Below are 24,579 nucleotides of genomic sequence, written 5' to 3' on the forward strand. Positions count from 1 at the left end.
GTGCTCAAGAGAAGCGCAACCAGACAGAGGCCAGGAGCCCAGTGCCCAAGGGGGGCGCAACCAGACAGGGGCCAGGGACCCAACAGACAGGAACTGGGGGCCCGGTACCTGAAAGGACCAAACCAGAGCTGATGCCTCAAACCCAGGTCTGATACAATGGGCCTCAGCTAGAAAGCCTAGCTAGAGTAAAGGGGTGGAGGCCGAGGAGGCCAAATCCCTAACTAGAGAACAACATTACAATAACACCCACAAGGCTTGGGGCGTGGTGTAAGGAAGGATTGTAAGGTGTAAGGAAGCCATGCAATTAGCCCCTAAGGCTTTAGGTACCCTGCAGGGCACAGTCCACCTAAGAGTCCTGGCAAGGGGCCTGGGAGCAGTAGAGAACAGTAGGGTGCCAAGGAACCCAAGTGGGGGTCCAATTGGACTGGGGCCACGTGAAGGCCTGTAGGCAGCCTCCCTATTATTATTATTCCATCAAGGTGTGGCAGGCGAGAAGGGAGGGCATCCTAGGCATAGAGCAAGACACAGTCAGGGCGCCACCAGGAAGCATCACAGCCATCCCAGGAACTCCAATGTGCTACACTGGCTTAATATATGTATCCCAATTTTGGAAAGGTGGATTTTGTTGTGGGGGAGGAGGGGTGGGGAGATGCATGTTGTATGGTCATTTGTGTTTGTAATTTAGTGGCACACGTGTATCATCTGTAGCTGCTGAGTTCTACCCCAGAGGTGGCTGCATTTCAGTGACAGACAAAGCCCAAACGTAATATCCAAGGCAAATAAGCAGCCAGGGAGGCTTGATGCTGATCAGTCTCATTATGGACTAATTCATTAATGACTTAATTGCTTTGCAGAAGACAGTCATAAATCAGGAGCTGGGGATGCCACTGCTGTATTGTGGTTGTGTGTGGAGAAGAGAAGACTGAGGGGGGATTTGCTCACAGCCTTCAGATCCCTGAAGGGTGATGACAGAGAGGGCAGAGACAGGCTTTTATCTGTGGCTGTAAAAAGCAGGACTAGGAGCAAAAGCCTTCATCTGCAGCAGGGGAAATGGAGGCTGGAGAGGAGGAGGAACTTTCTGACTCTGAGGGTGGTCAAGCATTGGAACAGGCTGCCCAGAGATGTGGTCCCTGGAGATCTGCAAGAGCAGGTTGGACGGATATTTGGCTGGGAGGGTTTAGTCAGGGATGATCCTTCATCCTGCCTTGAGCAGGGGACTGGACTAGATGTGACCATAAGATCCCTTCCAGCCCAACTTTCCTTTGATCCTAAAACTCTAGGCATAGGGTATTGGCCTCTTGTAGGCTGTAGATCACACACACACACACTGCATTGTCTTGGATGGATGGATGGATGGATGGATGGATGGATGGATGGATGGATGGATGGATGGATGGATAAGTTGGTTGGGGATGGATGAATAGTTAAATAGAGAAGGTGTCTGGGGATGGATGGATGGGGTGTAAGGACAGAGAGGTAGACCAATAGAGAGAGAGAGAAAAAGAGAGAGAGAGCGTATGAGAGAGAGAGGTGTATGGGGATGGAGAGTGGGGCAGAGCGGCTTTCCCCCCTACCCCTGCAGCTGTTACAAAACACCCCAACGCACTTCCATTTGCAACCAGGACTGTTTATTGCTGTCCCAGCTGCGCCCCCCCCCACACCCAACTGGCTGCATCTGGGGGTGGGTAAGGCCAGACCGCAACTGTGAGAGTCAAATTCATCCCTCCTGTGTTTTTGGCTGGGTTGGTGACAAGGGATATTGCAGCTCATGAGTGGTTGCCCTGGTGGCCATTGGGGTGTACTGCACTGATAGGAGGCTGCCCCCCTCACTGCCCCCCACCCCCCATGGCAGCAGGAGGTACAACGCCCAAGGAATGGGACAGCATCCGCTAAAGAACAGCAGTGTGGTTATCTGATACCCCTGGAGGGCTGCAAAAATAGTCAGGCTGGGGGGTTGCACGCGTCTTTGGGGTCTGCGCACTCCTGAGAGCTTGGCTGAAGAGGTCCCTTTCCCCTGCCCCAGGCCTTGCGTGGGAAACAGAAGAGTCGTAATCATCATTACAATCATCACAAGGCCACTGGGTGCATGCCAAAAAAAAAATAACCCCAGCCGGGGAGGTTCTTAGCTCAGGGGCTGGAGGGGCAAGTGTGAAATGGGTGTGCAGCCACCTCAGGGAAGAGGTCACTTGAACCCACCCACCGCTGGTGGATCAGGAAGGCACTGGGTTGCCGGAGCCCTCAGCAAGTCTCTTTGAATAGCACTTTGTCCTGGTTCTGCAATGGGATCATCTCCTTGGTTTCCTTCATTGTTGTCTTCTTTCTGGACCTTTTGGGGGGGACACAGCAGTAGGGGGACATGAAAAAGGAGTTTGCCCCACTCTGCATCCCCATACACCTCCCTCTTTCTCTCTCGGTCTGCCTGTCTGTCCATACACCCCATCCATCCAGCCATCCATCCAGCCATCCATCCAATGTATTGGGGCACCACATTGGTGACCCCTATCCCCAAGCCCCAGACCAACCTGTTCTCCACCTCCTCAATGGTGTCTGGCAGCGGGACATTGAGGGTCTCTGGGAGGAACATGGCGATGAGGCCAGAGGCCACGGGGGCTGCCCCATAGGCCACTGGGGGCAGCCAGGGGAAGTACTCATCTGTCATAGTCATAAGTGGGGCCACAATGCCACCTACTCGGGCCATGGTGCTGCCGAAGCCCAGCCCGGTCTGCCTAGGTTCACAGAGATGTGAGCAAGAGGGACAGGAGAGGGTTATTGCCATCCCTTGGAAGCCAAGAAGGGTGGGAATGGGTCAGAGTCTGGATGGGAGACTCTGTACACCATCAGCATCAGGGGGGTGCCATGCTCTTACCTGATCGGGGTGGGGTAGAGCTCGGTGGTGAACAGGAACACGCAGTTGAAAGCAGCTGAGAGGCAGCCCTTGCCAATGACGGCCAATGCTGTGCGCACTGTCTGTAGGTCTGGGGGATGGCAACAGAGAAGAACCAAGGGCCTAAGGCTGCCCTGGATGCTGTGAGGTCCCTCCTTGGCCCCCCAACCCTTGTCACCATCCTTCCTGAGCTCCCAAGATCCCCATCCCTCACCCCCTTTATCGTACTTGCCCTGCAGGATGGATGGATATGTATGGAGATGGATGGCTGGATGGATGTTTATAGGGATGAATAGACAGAGGGATGGACAGATGTATATGGAGACAGATGGATGTATGTGTATAGGGATGGATCGATGGATGGATGGCTAGGAGGATCTGATCTGGGGAGAGTGGGTGGGTCAATGGATGGATGAGGGGTCTGGGTGGGTGGATGAACAGAGAGGTGGTTGGGTATGGAGATGAATGGTTGGGTAGGTAGGTTGTTGGGTAGGTAAGTGTGGGGATGATGGCTAGGTTGTGGTGTGGATTTGGTGGGCATGGATGGGTGGTTGTGTAGGTGGGTGGGTGGGTGGTGATGGACGGGTGTATAGAGGGATGAATGCCTGGGTGCTGAATTGTCCATGAGGCTGAGTAAGTCCTATTCTAGGACTCTACCTAGTCCTGCCCCCACATCCCCTCCATTCTCCAGCACTCCCATCTCTGTCATGGGAGGTGCTCTGGACCCACCTCTGGACACAAAGATGTTGGCGATGATGACGAGCCCGGCCAGGATGAGGCAGGCCGAGACCGTCACCCGGCGCCCGATGTAGCTCATGGAGATGGTCGCCACCACTTTGGCCGGGAAGTCCACGGCCCCAAAGATGACCTGGATCAGGTAGATGCTGACCCCAAAGTTCTGCAGGTCCATGGCCAGCCCATAGTAGGAGAAGCTAGTAGAGAACCTAAAGCAGAGGGAGGAGATGACCAAGATGGGGAATCTCCAAGAGTAGCGGGCTGGACAGGGCCTTAGGGAGTCCAGCACACCCCATTTACTAAGAGGTGGGACAATGGATTGTCTGGGATGATTTGGACAAGGCTGATCCTGCTTCAGGCAGGGGTTTGGACTAGAAATGACCTCTGGAGCGCCCTTCCAGCCCCACTTCTCTACGATCCTATGATTTATGCCAACAAGGGATGTAAGAACAATGGAAAGTTGGACTGGAAGAAATCTCATGGGATCTAGTCCAGTGCCTTAGGTGTGTTAGATGACCCACAGAAGTCCCTTGTAGCCCAACTTATCTATGATTCTATGTGGGGGTGCGTGATATGTGAGAAGATACGGTATCTGCTTCCCACAGTGCACTGGGTGCTCTACGTCATTGCTGCTGGGCTAAAAGGCCCAGGGTTGGCTTCTATAGATGGACCAGGGGTCAGAGCCTGGACAGGGAGGGAGGTCTCTTGGTTTTGGTGGTGGTTTTGGGCATTAAGTAGGTCTTACCACACGATGGAGAGGCAGCAGAAGATGCGGCGCACAGCTGGTGTCCGCACCAGGTCAGAGATGGTGTAGGAGGACTTGACTGTGGACAACTCCTTCTCCATGTTGGATTTCAGGATCTGGCACCCCCAAGGGAAGAGAAGGGTTAATCCAGAGGCATCTGGCCCTCCCCACCTCCGCTCCCACCCTGTTGTGAAGACTCAGCGATGGCCGAAGGACTCAGATGTGCTATGATCCCAAATACTTTGAATGTCAGGTAAGGGAGACATCTCTAGGCAAAACATAAAGGCCCCTTTTTGGGCTGAGCACTACTAGAAGTACTACAGTAGCACCTGATCAGATTCCCCCCCAGCAGGAAAATCAGAGCTTCAACATATAGTGCAACTTTACTAGTAGAAATATGGTAATATCTAGAGGTATGTGGCTGTGCCCTCCTGCCAAGATCAGGACCCCATTGGCGGTTTTGCTTTATTAGCTGTATTACAATAGTGCCCACAGCCTCCCCACAACCTCCCCCCATTTCAGGGAGACAGTATTAGTAGCATTAAGGTAGCATCTAAATTATTTTTCTTGTACCAATAATGAGATGCCAGTTATTTGCAGTATTGCGGTAGTGTCTAGCTGAGACCAGGGGGGCTTGGTTATGAGATGCATGCTATTAGTAATACTATGGTAGCCCCAGCTGAGACCAGGGGGCCTCAGTTACCAGAGGCACACTATTTGCAGCATTACATTAGCCCCTATTGGAACCCAAGGGGCCCTATTATGAGATGCACACTATTAGCAGAATTATGGCAGCCCCCATTACAGCCCAGAGGGGCCTATTATAAGATACCTGTTATTAGAAGCATTATGGTAAGCTCAAGCAAAGTCCAGGGGCCCTTTTATGAGATGCTGGTTACAAGCAACATTACAGTAGCCCCCTATCAGAGCCCGGGGGACCCTATTATGAAGTGCCCATTCTTAGCAGCATTACGGCAGCCCAGGGCCAGGCTCTGTACCTCCACCGTGATCTTCTCCCCTTCTTCCCGCTTCCCGTTGACTCTGGCCACGTGGCGCAGGACCCCCATGGCCCTCTCGGCCTTGCTGGTCAGCAACAGCCAGCGGGCCGACTCGGCAAACCACCTGGGTGGGGGCAGAGACCGGGGTCGCCTGGGTTCTCTCCCCAGGGGCTGGGCTTGGGGGAGACCCTGGGGGTCTGTCATGGGAGGTGAGGAAATGGAGGCAGGGCAGGGCAGAGGGCTACCTCTGAGAGGGCAGTGGCACAGCTGGGGAGAGAACCCTGGTGTCGGGGCTCCCAGCCCCACTGCTCGCACCCCCCCACCCAAAGAACCCAGGCATCCGGGCTCCCAGCCCCCTGCTCCAACCCTCAGCCCCCGCTCCCCTCCCAGGACAGGGGAGAGAAGCAGGCATCCTACCAGGAGTAGCAGAGGAAGAGGAAGAAGGGGGCGGAGACGGCAAACTGGAGCCAGCGCCAGTCACTTATCCCATAGGCAATCCCGGCCAGCAGGATCTGTCCCAGGGTGTAGACGAAGCCGGTGATGGCTATGGTGATGGTGCGGTACTGGGTAGGGATCCACTCCACGACTGGGAGGCAACAGGACCCCTGTCAGTGTCACCGTGCCCTTCTCCCGGCCCCAGGTCCAGCCTGTCGGGTCTGGGCCCCCCCCTGGAATCTGCTCCAGTCCCAATTCAAATGAGTTCAAGATCTGGGTCCCCACTGAAAGAATGCTCCTATCCCAGTTCAAACCAGCTCCAGATTTGGGTCCCACTGGGAGAATGCCCCAGTCCCAGGGAGCACCAGGTGCTGTACAGAGCCCCCAGGCCAGAACTGTGGGGGGCACTGGGTGCTGAACAGATGCCCAGGCTGGGATCAGGGGTACTGGGCGCTGTCCAGAGCCCCCAGACCAAGACCGGGGAGCACCAGGCACTGTCCAGACTCTAGAGGCTGGAACTGGGGGTCACTGGGTCCTGCCAAGACCCTCCAGGCTGGGAGTGGGGGTCACTAGGCTCTGTACAGATCCCCCGAGTGGGGACCAGGGGTGCTGGGTGCTGTACAGACCCCCCAGGCTAGGACTGGGAGGTGCCAGGTACTGCACAAACCCCCCAGATGGAGATCAGGGGTGCCGGGCACTGCACAGACCCCCCAGGCTGGGATCAGGGGTGCTGGGCACTATACAAGACCCCCAGGCTGGAACTGGGGGCACTGGGTGCTATCCAGACTCACCCAGGCAGGCAATGCCAAGCCCGAAGCCGGACAGGGCCATGCCGCTGAGGAAGCGGAAGACGCAGTAGGAGATGAAGTTGGGGGCGAAGGCGGCACAGGTGCCCATCACGGCCATCTGCAGGAAGGACCACACCAGCAGCGGCTTGCGCCCAAACCTGGGGCCAGGGCGGCAGCATCAGTTACAGGCAGAGGTGAGATCGGGGCCCTGTGACAATGGACACACACCCCCTGGCCAAGATCGGGGGGTGCCAGGCACTGTACAGACCCCCCAAGCTGGAATTGGGGGGGGCACCAGGGGGTATACAGACCCCCCAGGCTGGGATTGGGGGTTGCTGGGGGCTGGACAGCCCCCCAGGTTGAGATCGTGGCCCATGGGTGGGGTAGGAGGGGTGGGACTTACCTGTCCGAGAGCCCCCCCAGCACCAGGGCTCCCACCAGTACCCCGGCCATGTAGATCGACTGGGCCATCTGCCGGAGACTCCGTAGGTCGCAGACCAGGTCCCACTGCAGAGGGGGCAGGGGAGGGGAGACCCTAAGATGCCTGGACATTGGCTGGGGCATAGCCTGACATGTCAGCCCCTTGCACAAGGATCCTGCCCTTGCATGAGGGCCATGCCCCCTAGGGTGACTGTGGCCCTTGCGGGGCCTGATCCTGGTTTGGGGGCTCCCTGTACTGCTTCAAGGTAGAGGTGGGATGGGGTGAGGGAGAGGCTTCCAGGGCTGGCTGGATGGGTGGTCAATGGATGGATGGATGTTTTGGGGGGGCTGGACAGACAAATTGGTAGAGGGGCAGCAGGGAGTATACGGGGATGGGTGGAGCCTGTATGGGGTGGAGGGATGGATCACTAGATGGATGGAGGGGTATTGGGGTGTGTACAGGCTGCCTGGATAGATGGTTTGGTGAAGAGATGATGGCATGGATGTGACAGAGGGAGGGGAGGGACAGCGGGGCACCATGGGGATGGATGGACAGACAAACGCCTGGTGGCACATGGGGGGGTGCAGGTAGAGATGTCCATTTAACCACCTATGACACCGACTATTCATCCATCCCCTCTCTTTATTCCTCTTTCTATGTATCCCCAACCGCCCCCTCTGTCTGTCCACCCCCAAATATCCCTTCCCTCCATCCATCCAGCCCCAGCTGCTCCCTTTACCCAGCCAGCCAGCCAGCCATCCCCAACTACCCCTCTAGCTGTCTCTCTCTATCCATCCATCCATCTATCCCCAACCACCTCTTCCATCCATCCATCCATGTCCAGCTACCCACTCCAACCATCCACCCCGTCCCCAGCTGTCCCTTTCATCCATCCATCCATGAATCCCCGACTACCCCTCTAGCTGCCTATCTCTCTATCCATCCATCCCCAACCACTCCTTCCATGTATCCCTCCATCCAAGTCCAGCTACCCACTCCATCCATCCATCCATCCCGTCCCGCTCCCGGCCCCACCTCAGTGACGATGGTGGCAGCATACACGCTCTGGTCATAGGTCCAGCCATCCACACATGTCTCTGTGTCCACACGTGTGCCATTGCCCTCTGTGCCATTGGGGTCCAGGAGATGTCTCTGCGCAGCCACATACCGCCGGCATTTTTCTGGCTGCCCGTTCCTGTCCAGGGGCACCAGGTCCAGGCTGGCATTGAGGTCACTACCGCCCGCCCAGAGCCGGCAGCGATGGCTGGGCACGGCCGCCGTGAAGTTCTGGAGGAGGTTGTGACTTGCCATGAGCACGATGGGCAAGGTGAGCAGAGCCGTGTGGATCACCTGGAAGCGCCCCATGCCCCCAACCTGCTGCAGAAACTCAGCGAACGTCATGATCAAGCGGCAGAGATTCCTCTTCCCGCCAGAGATCTCACTCCTGATCCACTGGGATTTTGTTACACAACCCCAAAGGAGCCCAGCCTTCCCCCTCCCGGCTCCAAACTGGCTTCTCTGGCTTTGCCGCGGGGGCTCCGGCTTCAGGGAACAGAGGAGGATCTTGGCCTTGTCCCCCTGTGGTTGGAAAACAGAGGGCTGGCTGCTGGCTCCCGGATGCCCCGTGGAGGAAAGCCGTGGCTGAGTGGGAGGTCAAGCCTTAGATGCCCCGACGTTGGCAATTTCAACCCCCTTCCTGGCTGTTTTTAGCCCTGCCGGCAATTTCAGGGTTGTTTTTTGTCCTCCGGTCTACTTCCCTGCTGCTAATTTCGCCCTCTTCTTGCCAGTTGCAAACCCTCACCTGGCTTACCTCAATTCTCTGCTGGTCTATTGACCTCCTCCTGGTCTGTTTCACCCCCTTCCTGCCAATGTCAAACCCTCCCCTTCCTGATCTCAAGCCTCCGCTTGCTAATTTCACCCCTTTCTGGTCTATTTCACCCACCTCTGGTCCAGATCACCCCTTTCTCCCCAGTGTCAGCTCCCTCCCCTTGCTGGTCTCAGTCTCCTTGGCAATTCCACTTACTCGTTCCCTATCTCAACCCCCTCCCCGCCCTAATCTCAATCCTCTTCTGGTCTCTTTCACCCCCTCCTGCCCTATTTCACCCCCTTCCGGCCAATTTCATTCTCTTCTCCCTGGTTTCAAACCTTCCCTCTTGCTGAGCTCAATGCCCGTCTTGGCAACTTCACCCTGTTCTGGCCAATCTCATGTCCCCCTGGCTAGTCCCAGGCCTCCAGTGCTGGCCCTGGTCTCTCCAGCTTCCCTGTCTCCCCACCCCCCAATCCTGTTGTGGGTGGAATGGGGGTCCAGGAGGGGGATTATATAAGGGTTTAATCGGCTTGGTGGGTTAAAGTTTTACTCTTGTTTGACGGGGATTAACTGGGGGAGGAAAGTTAGAGGAAGGGGGGGGGGGTCTGAAGGAATGTGAAGGCACGGAGAGGAAAGGGCAAGGGAGTGCATTGGATGCAAAGTGCATTGGATCAGCCTGGATCAGATGAGTGAAGGAGGGTGGTGGAGATGTCCCTACCTTTGCCCCCATCACAGGGACCCTGGAGGCTGGTCAGAGCTGGTCTGGGCTGGCGGGGGAGGAAGGCTGGGGGTCTGGGAAGCAGAGAAAACATGCAGTCAGCCTGGGTATAAAGCAAAGGGTTAGAGAGCAAGAGATGGAGGACTGACACCTAGTGATAAGAGTGGGGCCCCAACTGTCTTTATAGTGCCTGGGGCCCCCTGAGCTCAGCCTGGGGGGGGGGGGTCCATACAGTGCCCAGAGCCCTCTGATGTTGGCCTGGGGGGTACGCACAGTGCCTGGAGCCCCCTGATCTTGGGGGGGGGGGCAGTTTGTACAGCACTGTGACCACTCCTCCAGCCGAGTGCCAGGGCCCAGATGCTCTCACGGCTCGTGGCCCCTCCGTGGCTGCAGGACCTGGGACCAGAGTCCAAGGGCAGGTGGGGGCGGGGGGAGGGTTCAGCCCTTGTAACTGACCCGCGGGACTTAATGAGAAACATTACTCAGGTAATTAAGGAGCTCCGGAATCCGAGCCACCTGCCAAGGGCCGCCCCACTGGGGCACAGAGGCTGGGCAAGGCAGACGGATGTCAGCGGGGCAGCTGGCTTTTCAGAGAGGCCAGATGGCGCTGTCCAGACCCCACAGGGCTAGGATCAGGGGGTGCTGGGTGCTGTCTAGACCCCCAGGCTGGGATCAGGGGGTGCTGGGTGCTGTATGAACCCCCAGGCTGGGATCAGGGAGTTCTGGGTGCTGTATGAACCCCCAGGCTGGGATCAGGGGGTGCTGGGCGCTGTCCAGACCCCGCAGGGCTGGGATCAGGGGGTGCTGGGTACTGTATGAACCCCCAAGCTGGGATCAGGGGGTGCTGGGCGCTGTCCAGACCCCTCAGGGCTGGGATCAGGGGGTGCTGGGCGCTGTCCAGACCCCTCAGGGCTGGGATCAGGGGGTGCTGGGTACTGTATGAACCCCCAGGCTGGGATCAGGGGGTGCTGGGCGCTGTCCAGACCCCTCAGGGCTGGGATCAGGGGGTGCTGGGTACTGTATGAACCCCCAGGCTGGGATCAGGGGGTGCTGGGCGCTGTCCAGACCCCGCAGGGCTGGGATCAGGGGGTGCTGGGTACTGTATAAACCCCCAGGCTGGGATCAGGGGGTGCTGGGCGCTGTCCAGACCCCGCAGGGCTGGGATCAGGGGGTGCTGGGTGCTGTTTAAACCCCCCAGGCTGGGATCAGGGGGTGCTGGGCGCTGTTTAAACCCCCCAGGCTGGGATCAGGGGGTGCTGGGCGCTGTCCAGACCCCCAGGCCCAGCTCGGAGGGTGCCAGGTGCTGTCCGGACCCCGAGTCCACCGCTTTCCCCGCACCGGGCCAGGCGCGCGGCGCTCGCAGCACGTGTGTGGACCAACACTGCCCTCGTGCGGGGACTGCGGGGCCTGGGCGCGGGGTTTCCTCCAGGTCCCGTGCGGAGCGGGGCCGTGCAGCGCGCGGCGCCCCGGCCTGGCCCGGGGGGGGGCGGGGGGCATTCAGCGCCCGGGGCGCGGGCGGGGGCTTGTGGCGGAGCCGAGACCGGGGACTTGGCTCGTTCTCCGCTGGGCACCGGGCCCGGCCCCGGCCCTGCAACAGCCCGAGCCAGGCGGAAGCCGGGGACCTGGATCCCAGTCCCGACCAGTGCCCCCAGGCCCCCGCCCCGAGGGCTGCCAACTCCCAGGCCTTTAGGACCCCGAGCCCGAAACTGAGCGCCCCCCACCTCCCCGACCTGAGAACCCCCCGAGAGCCCGGACACGCGCGGCGCGCACAGCCCGGGTGTCCCGGACACACGCGCAGCCCAGGCATCCGGGGTGCACGCACACGCCGCAGGTGTCTCACCCCCCCCACCCCCACCCCAGGTGTGTCAGCCACACACACACACGCCTCCGGGACACACCCCTCCCCGCCCGGCCCCGCACGTGACCCCGAGGCGGGAGGCTCCGCCCGGCCGCGGCGCTGCTCCGGGACCCGGCGGGGCGGGATGGGGCCGCCCTGCTCCGAAGCCTTCGTGCTGCAGCCGCCCGTCTGGTACCCGGTGAGTCCGTCCGCCCGCCCACCCGCCCGGTCCCTCCTAGCGCTGGAGGCAGGCCGGGTGCGGTGTCCCCGAGCTGGAGAGAGCCCCGGCGTCCGGGGCTCCAGCCCCATGAGGCCTCTCCCCGCCCCTCCAGGTCCTGCCCTACCTCACGACCATCTTCGGGGGCCTGGCCCGGCGCGTGGTGCTGCTGCAGGGCACGGTGGCCGCTGGAGCAAAGCGGTAAGGACGGGGTTAAAGGCGGGGGCAGGTGGGGCCGGGGCAGGAAGCAGGAGTTATCCCGGGAGCCGCTCTGCCCTGCGCCGCGCTCCGGGGTCCCCCCTCCCGGTTCCTGGCGCCTTGGGGCTGGTCTGGGCAGCTGCTCCAGCTCCCAGCCCCCCCGCAAAGCTGGGGAGGACCCCCAGGCCCCGCTCCCGTCGCAGAGCTGCAGAGGGTGCTCAGCCACCCCCAGGGGTGGAGAGCCCGTCTGGGGAACCACGGACCCCGACACCCCAGGCCCACGCTGGAGGGACCCCAGGCATCGGGGCTCCCAGTCCCCCCACTCCCCTCCCAGAGCTGTGGCGGGTCCAGGCGTCCATTCCCCACCTTTTCCAGCAGCCACGTTCCCAGGTTGGAGCAGGGGGAGGGAGGCCTGTGGGACGCTGGCGGCCAGCGGAGGGGGCTTGGGGAGGGAAACCCAGGTGTCCGGGCGCCTCCCGGCAGGTTCCACGTGAGCTTCCAGTGCGGCTGCAGCCTGCGGCCCAGGCCGGACGTGGCCGTCGGCCTCTGCCTCCGGTTCGGGGCCCGAGCTCGGCTGGTGTGCGCGGTGCGGGAGGCCGGGCGCTGGCGGGGAGCCGTGCGGCTGCCTCGACTTGCCCTGCGGCCCGGAGACGCCGTCCTGCTCCTCTTCCGCTTCCAGCAGGACCATGTGCAGGTGAGGGACCCCTCTGGCATCCCCGCTCCCCTCCCCGAGCTGGAGAGGACCCTGGCCTCCCGGCTCCCGCTCCCCTCTCTCCCTCCAGGTGAGCCTGAACTCCCAGCCCCTGCTGTGCTTCCGCTACCGCCTGCCCCTGGCCCGGATCGACACTCTGGGGGTCTTCGGGGACGCGTGGATCAAGGCCATCGCCTTCCTGCCCACCAATGTGAGACCTGGCCAGGAGCTGCCCCCCTTCTCCTCCACAATCCCATGATGCTCAGCCACCAGCAAGGGTGGAGAGCCCAGCTGTCTGGGGAACCTTGGGTCCATAACCCCCAGCCCCACACAGCGCCCAGAGCTGGAGAGACCCCAGGCATCCAGGCTCCACTGCAGCGATCAGTCATTACTCCTTGCACCTGCTGGTGAATTGGCCCCTTACCCCCTTTCTCTCTCTCGCTTCGCAGCCCTTCGATGCCAGTCAAGCCACCTGCCCCACTGCCCAGGTGAGTCCAGGCCTGTCTCTGTCCAGGCTCCCAGTCCTCCTGCTTTAACCACTAGACCCCACTCCCCTCTCAGAGCTGGAGAGCACCCAGGTGTCCCCATTAAGAAGAGCAGATACCAGCTGGGGTGCGGGAGTGAGCCTCACCTTGCTGGTGCAAATCCTCATGAAACCCTTGTGCGAATCCCCACAGGGATTCATGCGAGACCCTCGTGCGAGTCCAGGCACTGGCTCCCCAAAGCCCCCGGGTCTCACGGTTCTCTCTCTTCTCCCTCCAGCCCCTGCTGCCAGTCCAGACCCAGCTGGTGAGTGACCCCCCCCCCAGCTCTCCTAATGGCTGGGGGCCCCAGGGTGGGTGGGAGGGGGCGAGGGAAGGGTGTCCGGGCTCCCACCTCTAACTCCCCAGCCCCCCACTCCCCTCCCAAACCTAGAAAAAGAGCCCAGGAGTCCTGGCTCCAGCCCCCACTCCCTCTGCTTTAACCCCTCATCACCCTTCCCCTCCCAGGGCAGGGAGGAAACCCAGGTGTCCTGCTCCCTGGCTCCCACCCACCCTTACCCCCTCCCTTGGGTGCTACACCGGTCTGCCATGGATCCCATCTGCCCCCTGCAGGCCATGCCCTACTCCCACCCCCTGCCCCACGGCCTGACCCCCGGGAGCACCGTGATCGTCTGGGCTACGGTGGCTGAGGAGCCAGAGCAGTGAGTCTCTCTTTGCCCCCTACCCCCATGCCCCCAGAGGGTGCCACTCAGCTCTGGGGGGGCTCTGATCTCCCCGCTTCATCTCAGGTTCCCCTGAGCTGCCAGGGGGTGGGAAGGGGGGTGTTGCAGTGCCATCTGCTGCCACTAGGGGGTGTGAGGTGGGGCAGTCCTGCCTGCGGCCAGGGGGGGTAGAGAGGAAGGGCTAGGATGCCGCCCATGGCTATGGGGGGGTGTTGAATGGGGGTGATACTCGGTGTAGCCCCCAGGGGGCACCTTGCTGGGGCTGTGATCCACTCCCCCTCTGGCTACTGGGGCGGGGGGGCATCGGGTGGGTGTCGCACAGCCTCCAGCCTCAGGCCGGCTTTCCTAGCAGAACTTGTCTGCTCCCTTGTAGGCTGGGTGGAGCATTCTGGGAAGGCTATTGGAGGACCTGGGGTCGGGGTTGTGGTGGTGAGGGCGGGAGGAGGTTTTGCCTCTCACCCTGCCCCCACCCCGGTTGCAGCTTCAGCCTCAGCCTGCGGGCAGCGCCCCCAGAGCCAGGCCTGGTGCTGGCCGCCTGCTTCCGCACTGGGGCCCTGACGTGGTGCCAAGGCCCCGGGGAGGCCCACGAGGTGCTGGACGGCTTCCCCTTCCACGCCCGCCGCTTCTTCCAGGTGAGGTGAGGGCAGGACCGACTGGCTGCAGGGTGTGGGCGGGGGGCTCCGTGCATGTCCCGGACCCCTGGGCTCCATGTATGTGGGGGAAGGGGGCCGTCCCCCCCAACCCCAACCTGTCCCTCTGCCCACAGCTGCTGCTGGTGGTGGATGCGGCAGGCAAGTTCTGCTTGGCGCTCAATGGGGTCCCGCTGGGGCCCTTCCATGCCTCCGGCCTGGCCTGGCCCTGCCTCACCCAGCTGGGCATCACCGGCGACCTGCGCCTGCACCGCGTCCTCTGCTGAGCCCGTGCCCGCCACCATGCCAGCAAGGGACAGACGCACCAGCTCCCCGCTGCACCCAGCTCTGGGGTGGAACAGACGCACATGACCTCAGATGCTCCCAGCTGTGGGGTGAACCATGTACCCAGCTGTGGGGTGGAACAGACACGCATGTCCCCAGGTGTGCCCAGCTCTGGGGTGCCACATGTAGCCAGATACACCCAGCTCTGGGATGAATCATGCACCCGGCTCCTAGGTGTGCTCTGCTCTGGGGTGCGACACGTAGCCACATGCGCCCGGTGCAGGCTTCAGGCCAGGGCTCAGCTCTAGGGTGGAACGGCCACGCGCACACCCAGATACGCCCAGCTCTGGGCTGGGCCATGCACACACGCATGCAGCACTCAGGTATCTGGGACACGTGCGCACACGCACACATGAGCGTGGCCACATCCCTGGTTCCTGCTCTTTATTGGCTGATCAGGTGCAAGCGGGACGGGAGCGTCTTTGTGGCTGGTTTCCATTGCAGTGACCGTGGCTGTTCCCCAGCACTAGAGGGAACCCAGGCATCTGGGCTTTCACACCTCCAGCCCTGCCAGGCTGATGGGGCCCACGCAGCCCAGCTGACTGGGGGTTCAAACCCCGCCCCAGGCAGCCTAATTTTTGGCTCTCAGCTTGGGTGGGTGGGGGTTCAGGTCCTGCCCCAGCCAGCCTCACATCCAGCAGGGTGGGGGTTGTAATCCCACTTCTGGCTGGTTGGGGGGTGGGGAGAGGGTCTAGACCCAGCCCTGGTACAGCCTCACACCCTGGGAGTCAGGGGTGGGAGGAGTCTAATCCCACTCCCAGCATGGCAGCAGCCAAATCAGGGGTTCTAATCCTGCAACCAGCCCATTGGGGGTTCAAATCCTACCCTGGGCCACTGCATCCTGCTAGTCCTGGGGTCTAATCCCACATCTCGTGCGTGCAGGGGTTTAATCTCACACCCAGCAGGTCAAGGGTTCAAATCCCACCCTTGCCTAGCCTAACACAGGGCTAGTGAGGGGGTCTAATCCCACACCCATCAAATCAAGGGGTCTAATCTCACACCTAGCCTGGCGGGAGCTCTGATCCCATAGCTGGCAGGTCAGGGGTTCTAATCCCATGACTGGCGAGTTGAGGGGTTTAAATCCCGCCTTGGGCCGCTGCGCACCTGGCTCTTCAGGGTTTCTAATCCCACATCCGGTGGGTCAAGGAGTCTACTCTCACACCCAGCAGGTTAGGGGTTCTACTCCCGCACCCAGCTGGTCAAGGGTTCAAATCTCACCCCTGTGCAGACTAACACCCGCCTAGTCAGGGGCTCTAATCCCACACCTGGCAGGTCAGGTGGGGGGGTGTCTAATCCCACCTCTGGGCAGCCTCATGGCCCACTAGTCAGGGGTTCTAGTCCCCTGCCTGGCAGGTTGCAGGTTCTAGCCCCGCACCCGGCAGGTCTCACAGCTGCTTGCTGAGCTTCCGGACTTGGCGCTCCCGGGCCTCAAAGGCCATCTTGATGTCTATGAGCTCGGCCAGCGCCTTGCGCATCTCCTCCATTTCGGCCTCGGCCTGGGCGTACTTGCGGGCCAGCTCTCGGTTCTCCCGCTGCAGCTCGGCCACGGCCAGGCCCAGCTCCTCGCTCTGCCGCCGGCACCGGCCTCGCAGCTGCTCGGCCTCAGCCAGGAGGGTCTCCACTGTCTTCACCACCGACTCCATCTGCTCCCGGGACATGGCTGGGGGCGGGATGTGCAGGGGTGAGATGGGTGGGGAGGGGAGCCCAAATGCCTGCGTTCCCTCTTGCTGCAGGAGGGGAATGGGGCCGGGAAGGTGGGAGGGAAACTGGGACACCTGGGTCCTCTGCCCAGCTCTGGGAAGGGAGAGGGGCTGGGGGGCCTGGGAGCCCGATGCCTGACTTCTATCCCCATGAGCAGCCACCCCTGAACCCAGCTGCAGCTTCTTACCCAGCATCCCCCACTGGGCACCCTTTAATCTCATCAACCAATTAGGGAGCTTTCCCTTACCCCCCCCCCAAAAATCCCATTAGCTCTAAGCAGCTCTGGGCTCCCTTTCCTGCACCACAGCCTGAGCCCTTGAAGGTGACCTGGGATCATCCTGGCTCTGGGACCACAAAGAAGTGGGGCTAGAAGGGCCTTTGAGGGGGGGGGAGGTCTTGTCTGACCTGTTCCAGCCCTGTTATACTCTGCTGTTCCCCAGGGCTCACCCCAGAGCTGGCTGCATGGCACGGCACAGCACAGCAGAGCAGGGCCCCCTTGGAACCAGCCCCAGGGGGGTTTACCCAGGCCAGGAAGATGTGGGTTCAAATCCACCCTGGCAGACCTCCGAGAGAGAGGCAGGAGAAGCCAACCTCATCCCCCAGTCTCGGATGTGGCTGCTTCTGGGGTGGGGCTGGGGCTGTCCTAACCCCTTCCTCTCCCCTCCCCTCCCCTCCCCTCCCAGCACTGGAGAGAGCCCAGGCGTCCCAGTCCTGGGCCCCTCTGCTCTTACCCTGCAGCCCCCACTTCCCTCCCAGCGCTGGAGAGAGCCCGGGCTCCCTGGGAGGGGAGTGGGGTCTGGAGGGGAGGCTGGAAGCCTGGGTTCTCCCCAGCTCAGGAAAGGCAGTAGGGGCTGGGGGTGAGAGCAGGGGGGCTGGACACCTGGGTCTGTCCAAGCTCTGGGAGAGGTCTGGTGGGGTTTGTAGGGTTAGAAGTGGGGTTGGTGGTGGGAGGGGAGTGGGGGGCTGGGCGCCCGGGTCCTTCCCTCACCTGCGTCGTTGCTGGCCCAGAAGCTGCTGAACGGGATGAATCTTTCCAGCTTCTCCCGCCCGACCCCTGGCTCCGGGCTCCGGGAGTGACCCCAGGTGCGGCGGGGCCGGGATGAGCGGAGCCCTAATCCGGGTGGCTGACGTGGGGGGAGGACGTCATCACCCTCATCTGCGCGGGGGGGGGAGGGAAACTGAGGCACAGAGGCGGCAGGGGTAGGCCCCATGTGCCTGCCCAGCCCAAAGCCAGCTGCATCCCTGGGCTCTGGGGGGGCATTGGGGCTGGGGAATACAGCGCCCCCCCCCCTCTCGGGGCAGGGGGATGCTGGGATCCAGCCTTGGTTGGGGGTGAGAACGGGGCGATTCGGAGCGTGGGGGGGCAGACCCCCACGGGACAATAACAGGCAATGCGGGGGGCAATAAGTGCCCACCCCCGGGGTAGAGTTACCATAACTGGGGCCAGGGGCTTCTCCGGGCAAGCTGAGAGGTCTCAGCCTCAGTGGGGACTGGAGGGATCCCTCTAGATCCCGTGGGATCTACTGGTGCTCCTAGAGGAGGCTGGGATCCTTGGACTCTGAGCACCCCAGAACAAGAATAGTGGATCCCTTTGGATCTTTTGGGGTATGTTGGCAGGTGCTGGGATCCCTGGATGCCCCGGGGGAGGAGCCGTGGAGCCCTTGGGATCTGTTGATGGGACTGAAGGATGCTGGGATCCCGGGGCCCTGAGCGCCCCAGAGCAGGATCTGTGGATCCCTCTGGATTCCTGGGGATCTATTGGTGGAGCTGGAAGGCACTGGGATCCCTGGGTATCAGGAAGTGTGGGCCTGGGATCCACTCCCAACTTTGCTATCCATTTCCACCTCACGGAGAGATGGAATCACCCTAAAATGGGATCCACCCCACAGCAAGGGGGATCCAGTCTCCCTGCAGCAGACGGATCTATCCTGGAACAGGATCCTGGGATCCACCCTGAGACAGGAGGGATCCACTCTCGCCGCATGGAGAGCCAGCTCTGCCCTGAAATGGGATTCCTCCAGCAGCAGCTGGCGAGTCGGGGGCGACGGAGGAGGGCCGGACGCCTGGGTGCGCCCCCACCCCGGCCCAGACAAACACCCCTCGCTTTCCACTCTCTGGTTTTAATGGCCTCACTGGCCTCGAACAATAGCAATAATAATACTAATAATAATTCAGTATAATAAAATTAATGAATTAGTTAATTAACAAGGACCCTGACAACCTTTCAGGCTCAGTGTAAACAAGGTCGAGGGTGGGGGGAGGGGGGTCCTGGTCCCCCTCCATGCTGGGCCTCCCCCACAGGCACCCGGTGCCCAGCAGGACGTGGCCTTCTCTCCCCAGCACTGTCTCACCGGTGCCAGCAGGGCTGGGTGGGGGGGGGGGGTAAGGACCCCCCTAAGCCTCCCCCACCCAGTGTTATTGCCCTGAGAAGTGTGGAGGGGCGGACAGGGCCCCCCCCTCCCCATTTTCCTGAGTTGTGGGGGCAGGTCCTCAGGGGCGGGGTAACACCTGAGGTGCCAACCAGGGGGCACCAGCTCCTGCCCCAGCCAGACTGCCAGCAGGGGGGGCAGGGTCTGTGCAGCCCAGCAAGGGGTGCCGTCTCCCAGATTGCCAGCAGGGGGCACCATGGGAACCCCAGCAGGGGGCGCCAGCGCCTGGACCCCAGACTGCCAGCAGGGGGCGCCCTCTAGCTAGCAGAGGATACCATGGGGGGGGGTCCATCGGAGGGTACCAGCTCCTGGACCCCCAGGCAAGCAGCAGGGGGCACCGTCTCCCATACAGCCAGCAGGGGGCAGCACCTGTGGCATCCAGCAGGGGGTGCCATCTGAACAGTCCATTGGGAGCACCAGCTCCTGGTACCCCCCCCATATAGTGGCAGGGGTGTGGGGTGAGGGGCGCCATCTACCCTGGCCAGCAGGGGGCACCGTGTCTCCTCTAGCCAGCAGGGGGCACCATCTCCCATACAGCCAGCAGGGGGCGCTGTCTGTGCCGTCCAGCAGGGGGCGCCATCTGGATGGTCCATTTGGGGGCGCCAGCTCCTGGGACCCCACCCCCCATAAGGGGCTGGGGGGCACAATGTAGCCTGGCCAGCAGGGGACGCCGTGTCTCCTCCAGCCACAGGGCCCAGCGTCCGTCTCAGGGGCCCTGGGCGCCGTGGGGCAGGCCGGGGGCAGGCCCGGGGCCGAGGGCTGGGTTCTTGCGGGTGGCCTTGTGCAGCAGGGGGCTGTCGGGGTGGCGCTGGCGCAGGTGCAGCACGTGGGCCTCGTGGCTGTCGGCCGTGGCGCCGCAGTCCTCGCACACGTACAGCTTGGCCCGGCGCTCCTTGTAGGCGTAGCGCTGCTGCACCCCGTGGATCTTCTTGAGGTGCGACTCCAGCGAGCAGCGCTGCGTGAAGGCCTTCTCGCACAGGCTGCACTTGTAGGGCCGCACGCCTGCGGGGGGCGCTGGTTAGTGGGCCCCGGCCACTCAAGGGTTAACCCCCCGTTTGGCACACGCAGGGTTAACTCCGGTTAATGCGGCATGGGAGGGGTTAATGCCCCATCTAGGCCTGGGTGGGGGGGGTTAGCCCTCCCCTGACGTGGCACCAAAGGGGGCGGGGTTTAGCCTGCTGCTATGGGCGGGGCCAGGAGTGGGCGCGGCCTTTGGGAAGGGGCGTGGCCTGCCACAGGGAGGAGGTCTCCCTTCACGGTGTGAAATCTAGTTTATAGGGGCGTCTTGGAGAGGGGCGTGGCCTCTGGTAAGGGGAGGGGCCTCTGAGCAAGGGGCCTGGTTTTCAGCGAAGTGGGGGGCCGACTTGTATGAGTGAGTGTGGCGGTGAGTGTTGAGGGGTTCTCTCCCCGTGTCGGAGGGGCGTGGCTTCTGGGCAAAGGGGCGTGGCCTACTTGTACATGAATGTAGGGGTCCTGGCTTAAAGGGGCGTGGCTCCATCAAGGGGGTGGGGCTTCCCTTAAAGGGGCAGTGGCTCACCGGTGTGGGTGCGGACGTGGCGCTTGAGGTCGAAGGTGTCGTTGAAGCCCTTGGCGCAGTACGGGCACCGGTGCCGCTTCACCTCGCTGTGGCACTTGAGATGGCGCGTCAGCATCCGCTGGTGCCCAAAGCTCTTCTGGCAGACGGGGCACGAGAGCACCGGGCTGGGGTCGCCCATCACCTGCGCCGGGGTGGGGGACAGAGTCAGGTGTGCGCCAGTCCAGAGTCAGGGGGTTGCAGGTGTGGAGTGAGGGGCACCAGCACGGCTGGGGGAAGGGCCGCCCTTACCTTCATCTTGGGGCGCAGGAAGATGGGGGGCTGCGGGGGGGGTGGCCCCATCTCTCCGGGCAGCTGAGGGACCCCGAAGCCACCGTCCCGTAGTGTCATGTCCAGGGGGGACGAGGGAGCTTCAGCCACCGAGGGCTCCGGGTCCCTATGCAGGGCATAGCCCCCCAGTGAGACTGCAGGGAAAGAATTGGGGAGAGGGGGGCATCAGGGCTAGGATCGGGGTCCCCTACCCCCTGCCAGGAGCCACAATGCAGCGAACTCTGGGGTGGAGCCAGCAGGCCGTGGCTGAGCAGAGCACGGCCCATGGAAAGGCTGGGTGAAAGATGCCCCCCCCCCCTCCAGCAAACAGGATCAAGCCAAGATCAGGCCCTGTGCTGTCAACAGAGCCCTGGGAACTTGTTCTCCAGGATTCCCGGCCCTGCCAAGACCTGGGGGGACCAGTCTGACCAGTCCGTCACCCCAGTATCTGGGCCTGGGGCCTGTTATGGGGGGGGCGCTGTGGACACGGGGCCTCTTGCTGGGAAGCAGGTAGCTCTGGGGGCGTGGGGGCCGGGGATTCAGGTCTGTGTTGCAGCTGGCTCTTTGGGTGGGGGGCTGTGCCAGTGGCCGAGTAGAGCAGATGCAGCCAGCTCTGGGGTAGGGCAGGGGCTGGGGTACAGGGCCAGGCACTGGGATGCAGCCAGCTCTGGGGTGGGGGTGTCAGCAGCTGAGTAGAACAGAGACATGGGTGCCTCTGGGACACGGGGCTGAAATGTGGCTGGCTCTGGGGTGGGCCATGTGGGCAGCCAAGTAGAACAGAAGTGGCAGCTCTTGCGGGGTCCAGGCTGGGGTGGAAACAAAGCAGCTGGGTGTGGGTCCAGCCTCTGCCTGGACCCGGGGTTTAGGCACAGACAGAGCATGGAGGTGTCTGGGCTCCCAGCCCCCCACGCTCACCCCCTAGGCCCCACTCCCGGGATGCCCGGGACAGGAGTGATGCTGGTGGGTGAGAGCAGGGGGTTGGGAGCCCGGACACCTGGGTTCTGTCCCCATTCAGGGATGGAAATGATGTCAACTGGGGTAAGAAGTGACCTGGGGTAAGAGGACCTGGGTCCTCTCCCCGCCCTGGGAGGGAAGTGAAAACTAGGTTAGAACAAGGTGGGGCCAGGACGCCTGGCTTCCATCCCAGCCCTTTCCCCTAGGGCCGGGTTCCCCTTTGTGCCTCAGTTTCCCCTCCTGGTAACAGTCACCCCCAGGCTTGGTGGGGAGAAGATGCGGGGGCGGGGGGAGAGCTGGGAGCAGGCCGGGGCTGGCCCACCCAGCGTCCCGGACACCTGAGTTCTGCCTGGACTCAGCAGGCTGGAATCCGGCCTGGCGCCTCTGATGACACTCCGGTGATTAACGACTGACTAATTACAGACTCTGGGGGCTGGCACCTCCCAGGCGGGGCCCGAGAGCAGGAGCGGTGTGTTACGGGGTGCTGGGTGCCCAGTTAGAGGGGGCGGGGCTGGGAGCCGGGATGCCTGGGTTGTCTGGAGCTCTGGGAGGGGAGGGGAGGGGAGGGGAGGGGGCTAGGGGTTGGAGGAGCTCCCAATATCCCCTGCTGCCTCCACCCCAGCCCCTTCTCTGCTCCCAGAGCTAGAAAAAAACCCAGGTGTCCGGGCTCTCCCCCCCCCCCCCAAAAATAGCTTCTCTGGGCAGGCGAGGGCATTTTGCTGCTCTAATCCACCCCGGCCACGTCCCCTGCAATGCCAGCTGCCTCCGTTCTACTCAGCCACCGACACGTCCCACCGCAGAGCCAGCTGCATCCCAGACCAGGGGAGGGGGAGCTCTCAGGGGTAGGGTTTGAACCCATGTCTTCCTAGCCTGGACAAACCTGGCCTGGTCCAGCAGGACCCTGCTGTGCCTTGCAGCCAGCTCTGGGGTGGAGGCCTGGCCATTGGCTGAGCGTAACGGGGTCAAAGCAGGCCCCGAGGATGCTGCCAACCCACCTCCCCCCACAGTGGATCCCCCAGCCGGTGGGATCCCACCTCCCCACTCACTGGGCACGTAGATCTCCCCCCTTTCCTCATCCGGGAGCTCACTCCAGTTCCTCTTCCCGGTGGAGATGCAGGATTTCTTCACCAGAAAGGCCCGAGGCATGTCTGATCTGGTGGGAGGGGGATCCCCTTTTGGACCAGGCTAGGGGGATCCGGTCAGTGCCTCTGTGCTTCCGGCCTGGGATCTGGTCTCTGTCACCCCCTTTTCCTCCCAGGTGGGGGGATCTGGTTACATTTGCTGGGTTTCTGGCCTGGGATTGAGTTGGGGTTGATCTGGTTAGGGGGTCAGATTTGCTGTTTCAGAGCTGGGATCTGGTTGCTTTTGATCCTTTTCCCTCAGGCTGGTGGTGGGGATTCAGTCCCTCGCAGACCAGTCCACAGCCCTTTGGGGATGGGGGGATCTGGATCCCGGGCTGCTGGAAGGCAGCAGGTGAGCGCGACTCGTTTCACTCCAGCTCCAGCCTGGAGCCTGGCTCGGGATCCGGTCTGTGCCCGGGGATCCAGTCAGTTCCTTCCCCCTCGGTTGTCCAAATGGGGTGGGGGGGCGTCCTGCTCACTGTCCCTTCCCTGGGTCGCCAAGCTGGGATCTGGTCCCTTCCAGTGGGTCCCAGAGCTGGGATCTGACAGCAGCGGAGATCGGGTGGGTTTTGCCCCCTTTTGCTCCAGGCTTGATGGGTAAGGGGGATCCAGTTCGGCTGGCTGCGCCTTGGCGGGGTCGGGTCCGTTTCGCCCCCTTGTCAGGCAGAGCAGGGAGGGGATCCGGTGGCTCTCTGGGATCCCGCGGGAAGCCGGTCGGGTCCGCTGCCTGCGCTCCGGTGCGTTTGCTCCGTCTCTGCCGGGCGCGCGGGCTCCCGGCCGGCTCCGCGGGGCGCGGGCTTTTGAGGCCGGGGCAGGGCGCGGGGAGCCGGTTGGCCCGGGCGGGAGGCGGCGCCGGGCTGTGGAAATAACGGTGTGGCCCGTTGCGCGGCTCCGACCTGCCCGACCGGTTTGGGGGGGGCGGGGGGGACGGACGCCTGGGTGGGGGGCTGGGGTGAGAGCGGCGGGGGGGGGCACCTGGGATCTCGGGGGGGGGGGGGGAGGAGAGCGGAGGGGAGGGGAGGGGAGGGGGGTGCGCAGGGGCGCTCGGACCCCGGGCGCCTGGGGTCTCCCCCGCCGCCGAGATGCAGCTGCTTCTGGGGAGCGGAGCTCGCGTGATTCACCTGCCCGTGGCGCGTCGGGCGGGGCCGGGCCCGCTCCCAGGAATGGTAATTGCAGCCAGAGCCGCACGCGAGGAGCCTCCCCCTCCGGTAACAGCCCGCCCCTCACTCCCTCCCGGCCCGCACCCCGCCGGTGCCCCCCACCCCCGGCCCGCAGCCCCCCGGCCCGTGTGGGGCTGCCCCGGGGGAAGCGTCGGGCCGGGAACCCTCATTGGGGGCGGGGCCCGCGAACTTCCTTCCCCCGCCCCCGGCCCGTGCGGGACGCGCCCCGCGAGGCGCCCGGCCCTGGGGTGCGGCAGCGCGGGCGGAGCGGGCCTCGCGTGGCCGGGAGGGGGGTTGAGCCAGGACACCGGGCTTCCCGCTGCGGCGTGCGACGGGGGGCCCCGGGGCGGCCTCCCATCCGGGCCGGCCGCGGCCCTCCCTGCTTGACAGCAGTCGGAGTCTCGCATCCTAGCGGGTCGGACTCGATGATCTAGGGAGGTCCCTTCCGACCCTAACGTCTATGAAGCTGGGAGTCCGGACCCTTGCTCAGCATCGCGCTAGGGGTCTCCCGCCCCACGCCCGAACACGGGGTCCCTGCTTGGCAGCGCACTCGGGGCTCCCCTCCAGGCTCTGGACACGTCCCTCCCTGCTGGGCACACGCTTGTGCCTCGGATCAGTGCGACAGCCCCCCTGCGGGGCCCAAGCGCGCCCCTCCCTGCTCGGCCGGGCCGTGGCGGCCTCCCCTCCTGCTCTGGGGGCAGCGGCCCGGCCCGGCCCGG

The 24,579-nt window shown here is 62.9% G+C and overlaps 3 protein-coding genes across 5 annotated transcripts; 1 reads left to right on the top strand and 2 right to left on the bottom strand.

Annotated features, from left to right (window-relative positions):
• Positions 1-801: 801 nt before the first annotated feature.
• LOC102572890 (solute carrier family 22 member 6-A) lies at positions 802-9,313 on the bottom strand. Its single transcript, XM_019496988.2, has 10 exons — positions 8,042-9,313; positions 6,989-7,092; positions 6,589-6,743; positions 5,780-5,948; positions 5,363-5,486; positions 4,365-4,480; positions 3,614-3,828; positions 2,867-2,975; positions 2,523-2,726; positions 802-2,326 (listed from the first exon to the last, which is right to left on the bottom strand). Exons 1-10 carry the CDS (start codon positions 8,405-8,407, stop codon positions 2,239-2,241), a joined length of 1,650 nt encoding a protein of 549 aa, XP_019352533.1. The 5' UTR covers positions 8,408-9,313; the 3' UTR covers positions 802-2,238.
• Positions 9,314-11,040: 1,727 nt separating this feature from the next.
• Positions 11,041-14,812, top strand: LGALS12 (galectin 12). Of its 3 annotated transcripts, none has more exons than XM_059718509.1 (9): positions 11,048-11,567; positions 11,701-11,786; positions 12,267-12,477; positions 12,566-12,685; positions 12,924-12,962; positions 13,237-13,263; positions 13,569-13,657; positions 14,160-14,315; positions 14,445-14,812. In XM_059718509.1, exons 1-9 carry the CDS (start codon positions 11,514-11,516, stop codon positions 14,677-14,679), a joined length of 1,017 nt encoding a protein of 338 aa, XP_059574492.1. In that variant the 5' UTR covers positions 11,048-11,513; the 3' UTR covers positions 14,680-14,812. The 3 variants fall into 3 exon arrangements, with proteins under 3 accessions (XP_059574494.1, XP_059574492.1, XP_059574493.1); XM_059718510.1 differs by having other exon boundaries at positions 11,049-11,567; positions 14,160-14,310; positions 14,445-14,676; XM_059718511.1 differs by lacking the exon at positions 12,566-12,685 and having other exon boundaries at positions 11,041-11,567.
• A 3,645-nt stretch (positions 14,813-18,457) lies between these two features.
• On the bottom strand, positions 18,458-24,567 carry OVOL1 (ovo like transcriptional repressor 1). Its single transcript, XM_059718542.1, has 4 exons — positions 22,626-24,567; positions 20,608-20,780; positions 20,320-20,500; positions 18,458-19,784 (listed from the first exon to the last, which is right to left on the bottom strand). The coding sequence occupies exons 1-4, from the start codon at positions 22,723-22,725 to the stop codon at positions 19,489-19,491; spliced, it is 750 nt and encodes a 249-aa protein (XP_059574525.1). The 5' UTR covers positions 22,726-24,567; the 3' UTR covers positions 18,458-19,488.
• Between the last annotated feature and the right edge of the window lie 12 nt (positions 24,568-24,579).

Source organism: Alligator mississippiensis, chromosome 15 (genome assembly GCF_030867095.1).
Source record: "Alligator mississippiensis isolate rAllMis1 chromosome 15, rAllMis1, whole genome shotgun sequence".
NCBI lineage: Eukaryota > Metazoa > Chordata > Crocodylia > Alligatoridae > Alligator > Alligator mississippiensis.

Excerpts from the sequence above, each read along its gene's own strand:
- LOC102572890 (XM_019496988.2), bottom strand. The coding sequence starts at position 8,407 with ATGACGTTCGCTGAGTTTCTGCAGCAGGTTGGGGGCATGGGGCGCTTC. Across the intron at positions 6,744-6,988 it reads CTGGGGGGGCTCTCGGACAG|GTTTGGGCGCAAGCCGCTGC; the intron begins GTAAGTCCCACC and ends CCCTGGCCCCAG. Across the intron at positions 2,327-2,522 it reads ATTGAGGAGGTGGAGAACAG|GTCCAGAAAGAAGACAACAA; the intron begins GTTGGTCTGGGG and ends CCCCCCCAAAAG.
- LGALS12 (XM_059718509.1), top strand. The coding sequence starts at position 11,514 with ATGGGGCCGCCCTGCTCCGAAGCCTTCGTGCTGCAGCCGCCCGTCTGG. Across the intron at positions 12,686-12,923 it reads TCGCCTTCCTGCCCACCAAT|CCCTTCGATGCCAGTCAAGC; the intron begins GTGAGACCTGGC and ends CTCGCTTCGCAG. Across the intron at positions 14,316-14,444 it reads CGCCGCTTCTTCCAGGTGAG|CTGCTGCTGGTGGTGGATGC; the intron begins GTGAGGGCAGGA and ends CTCTGCCCACAG.
- OVOL1 (XM_059718542.1), bottom strand. The coding sequence starts at position 22,725 with ATGCCTCGGGCCTTTCTGGTGAAGAAATCCTGCATCTCCACCGGGAAG. Across the intron at positions 20,781-22,625 it reads GGGGGAGATCTACGTGCCCA|TCTCACTGGGGGGCTATGCC; the intron begins GTGAGTGGGGAG and ends CTTTCCCTGCAG. Across the intron at positions 20,501-20,607 it reads TCCTGCGCCCCAAGATGAAG|GTGATGGGCGACCCCAGCCC; the intron begins GTAAGGGCGGCC and ends ACCCCGGCGCAG.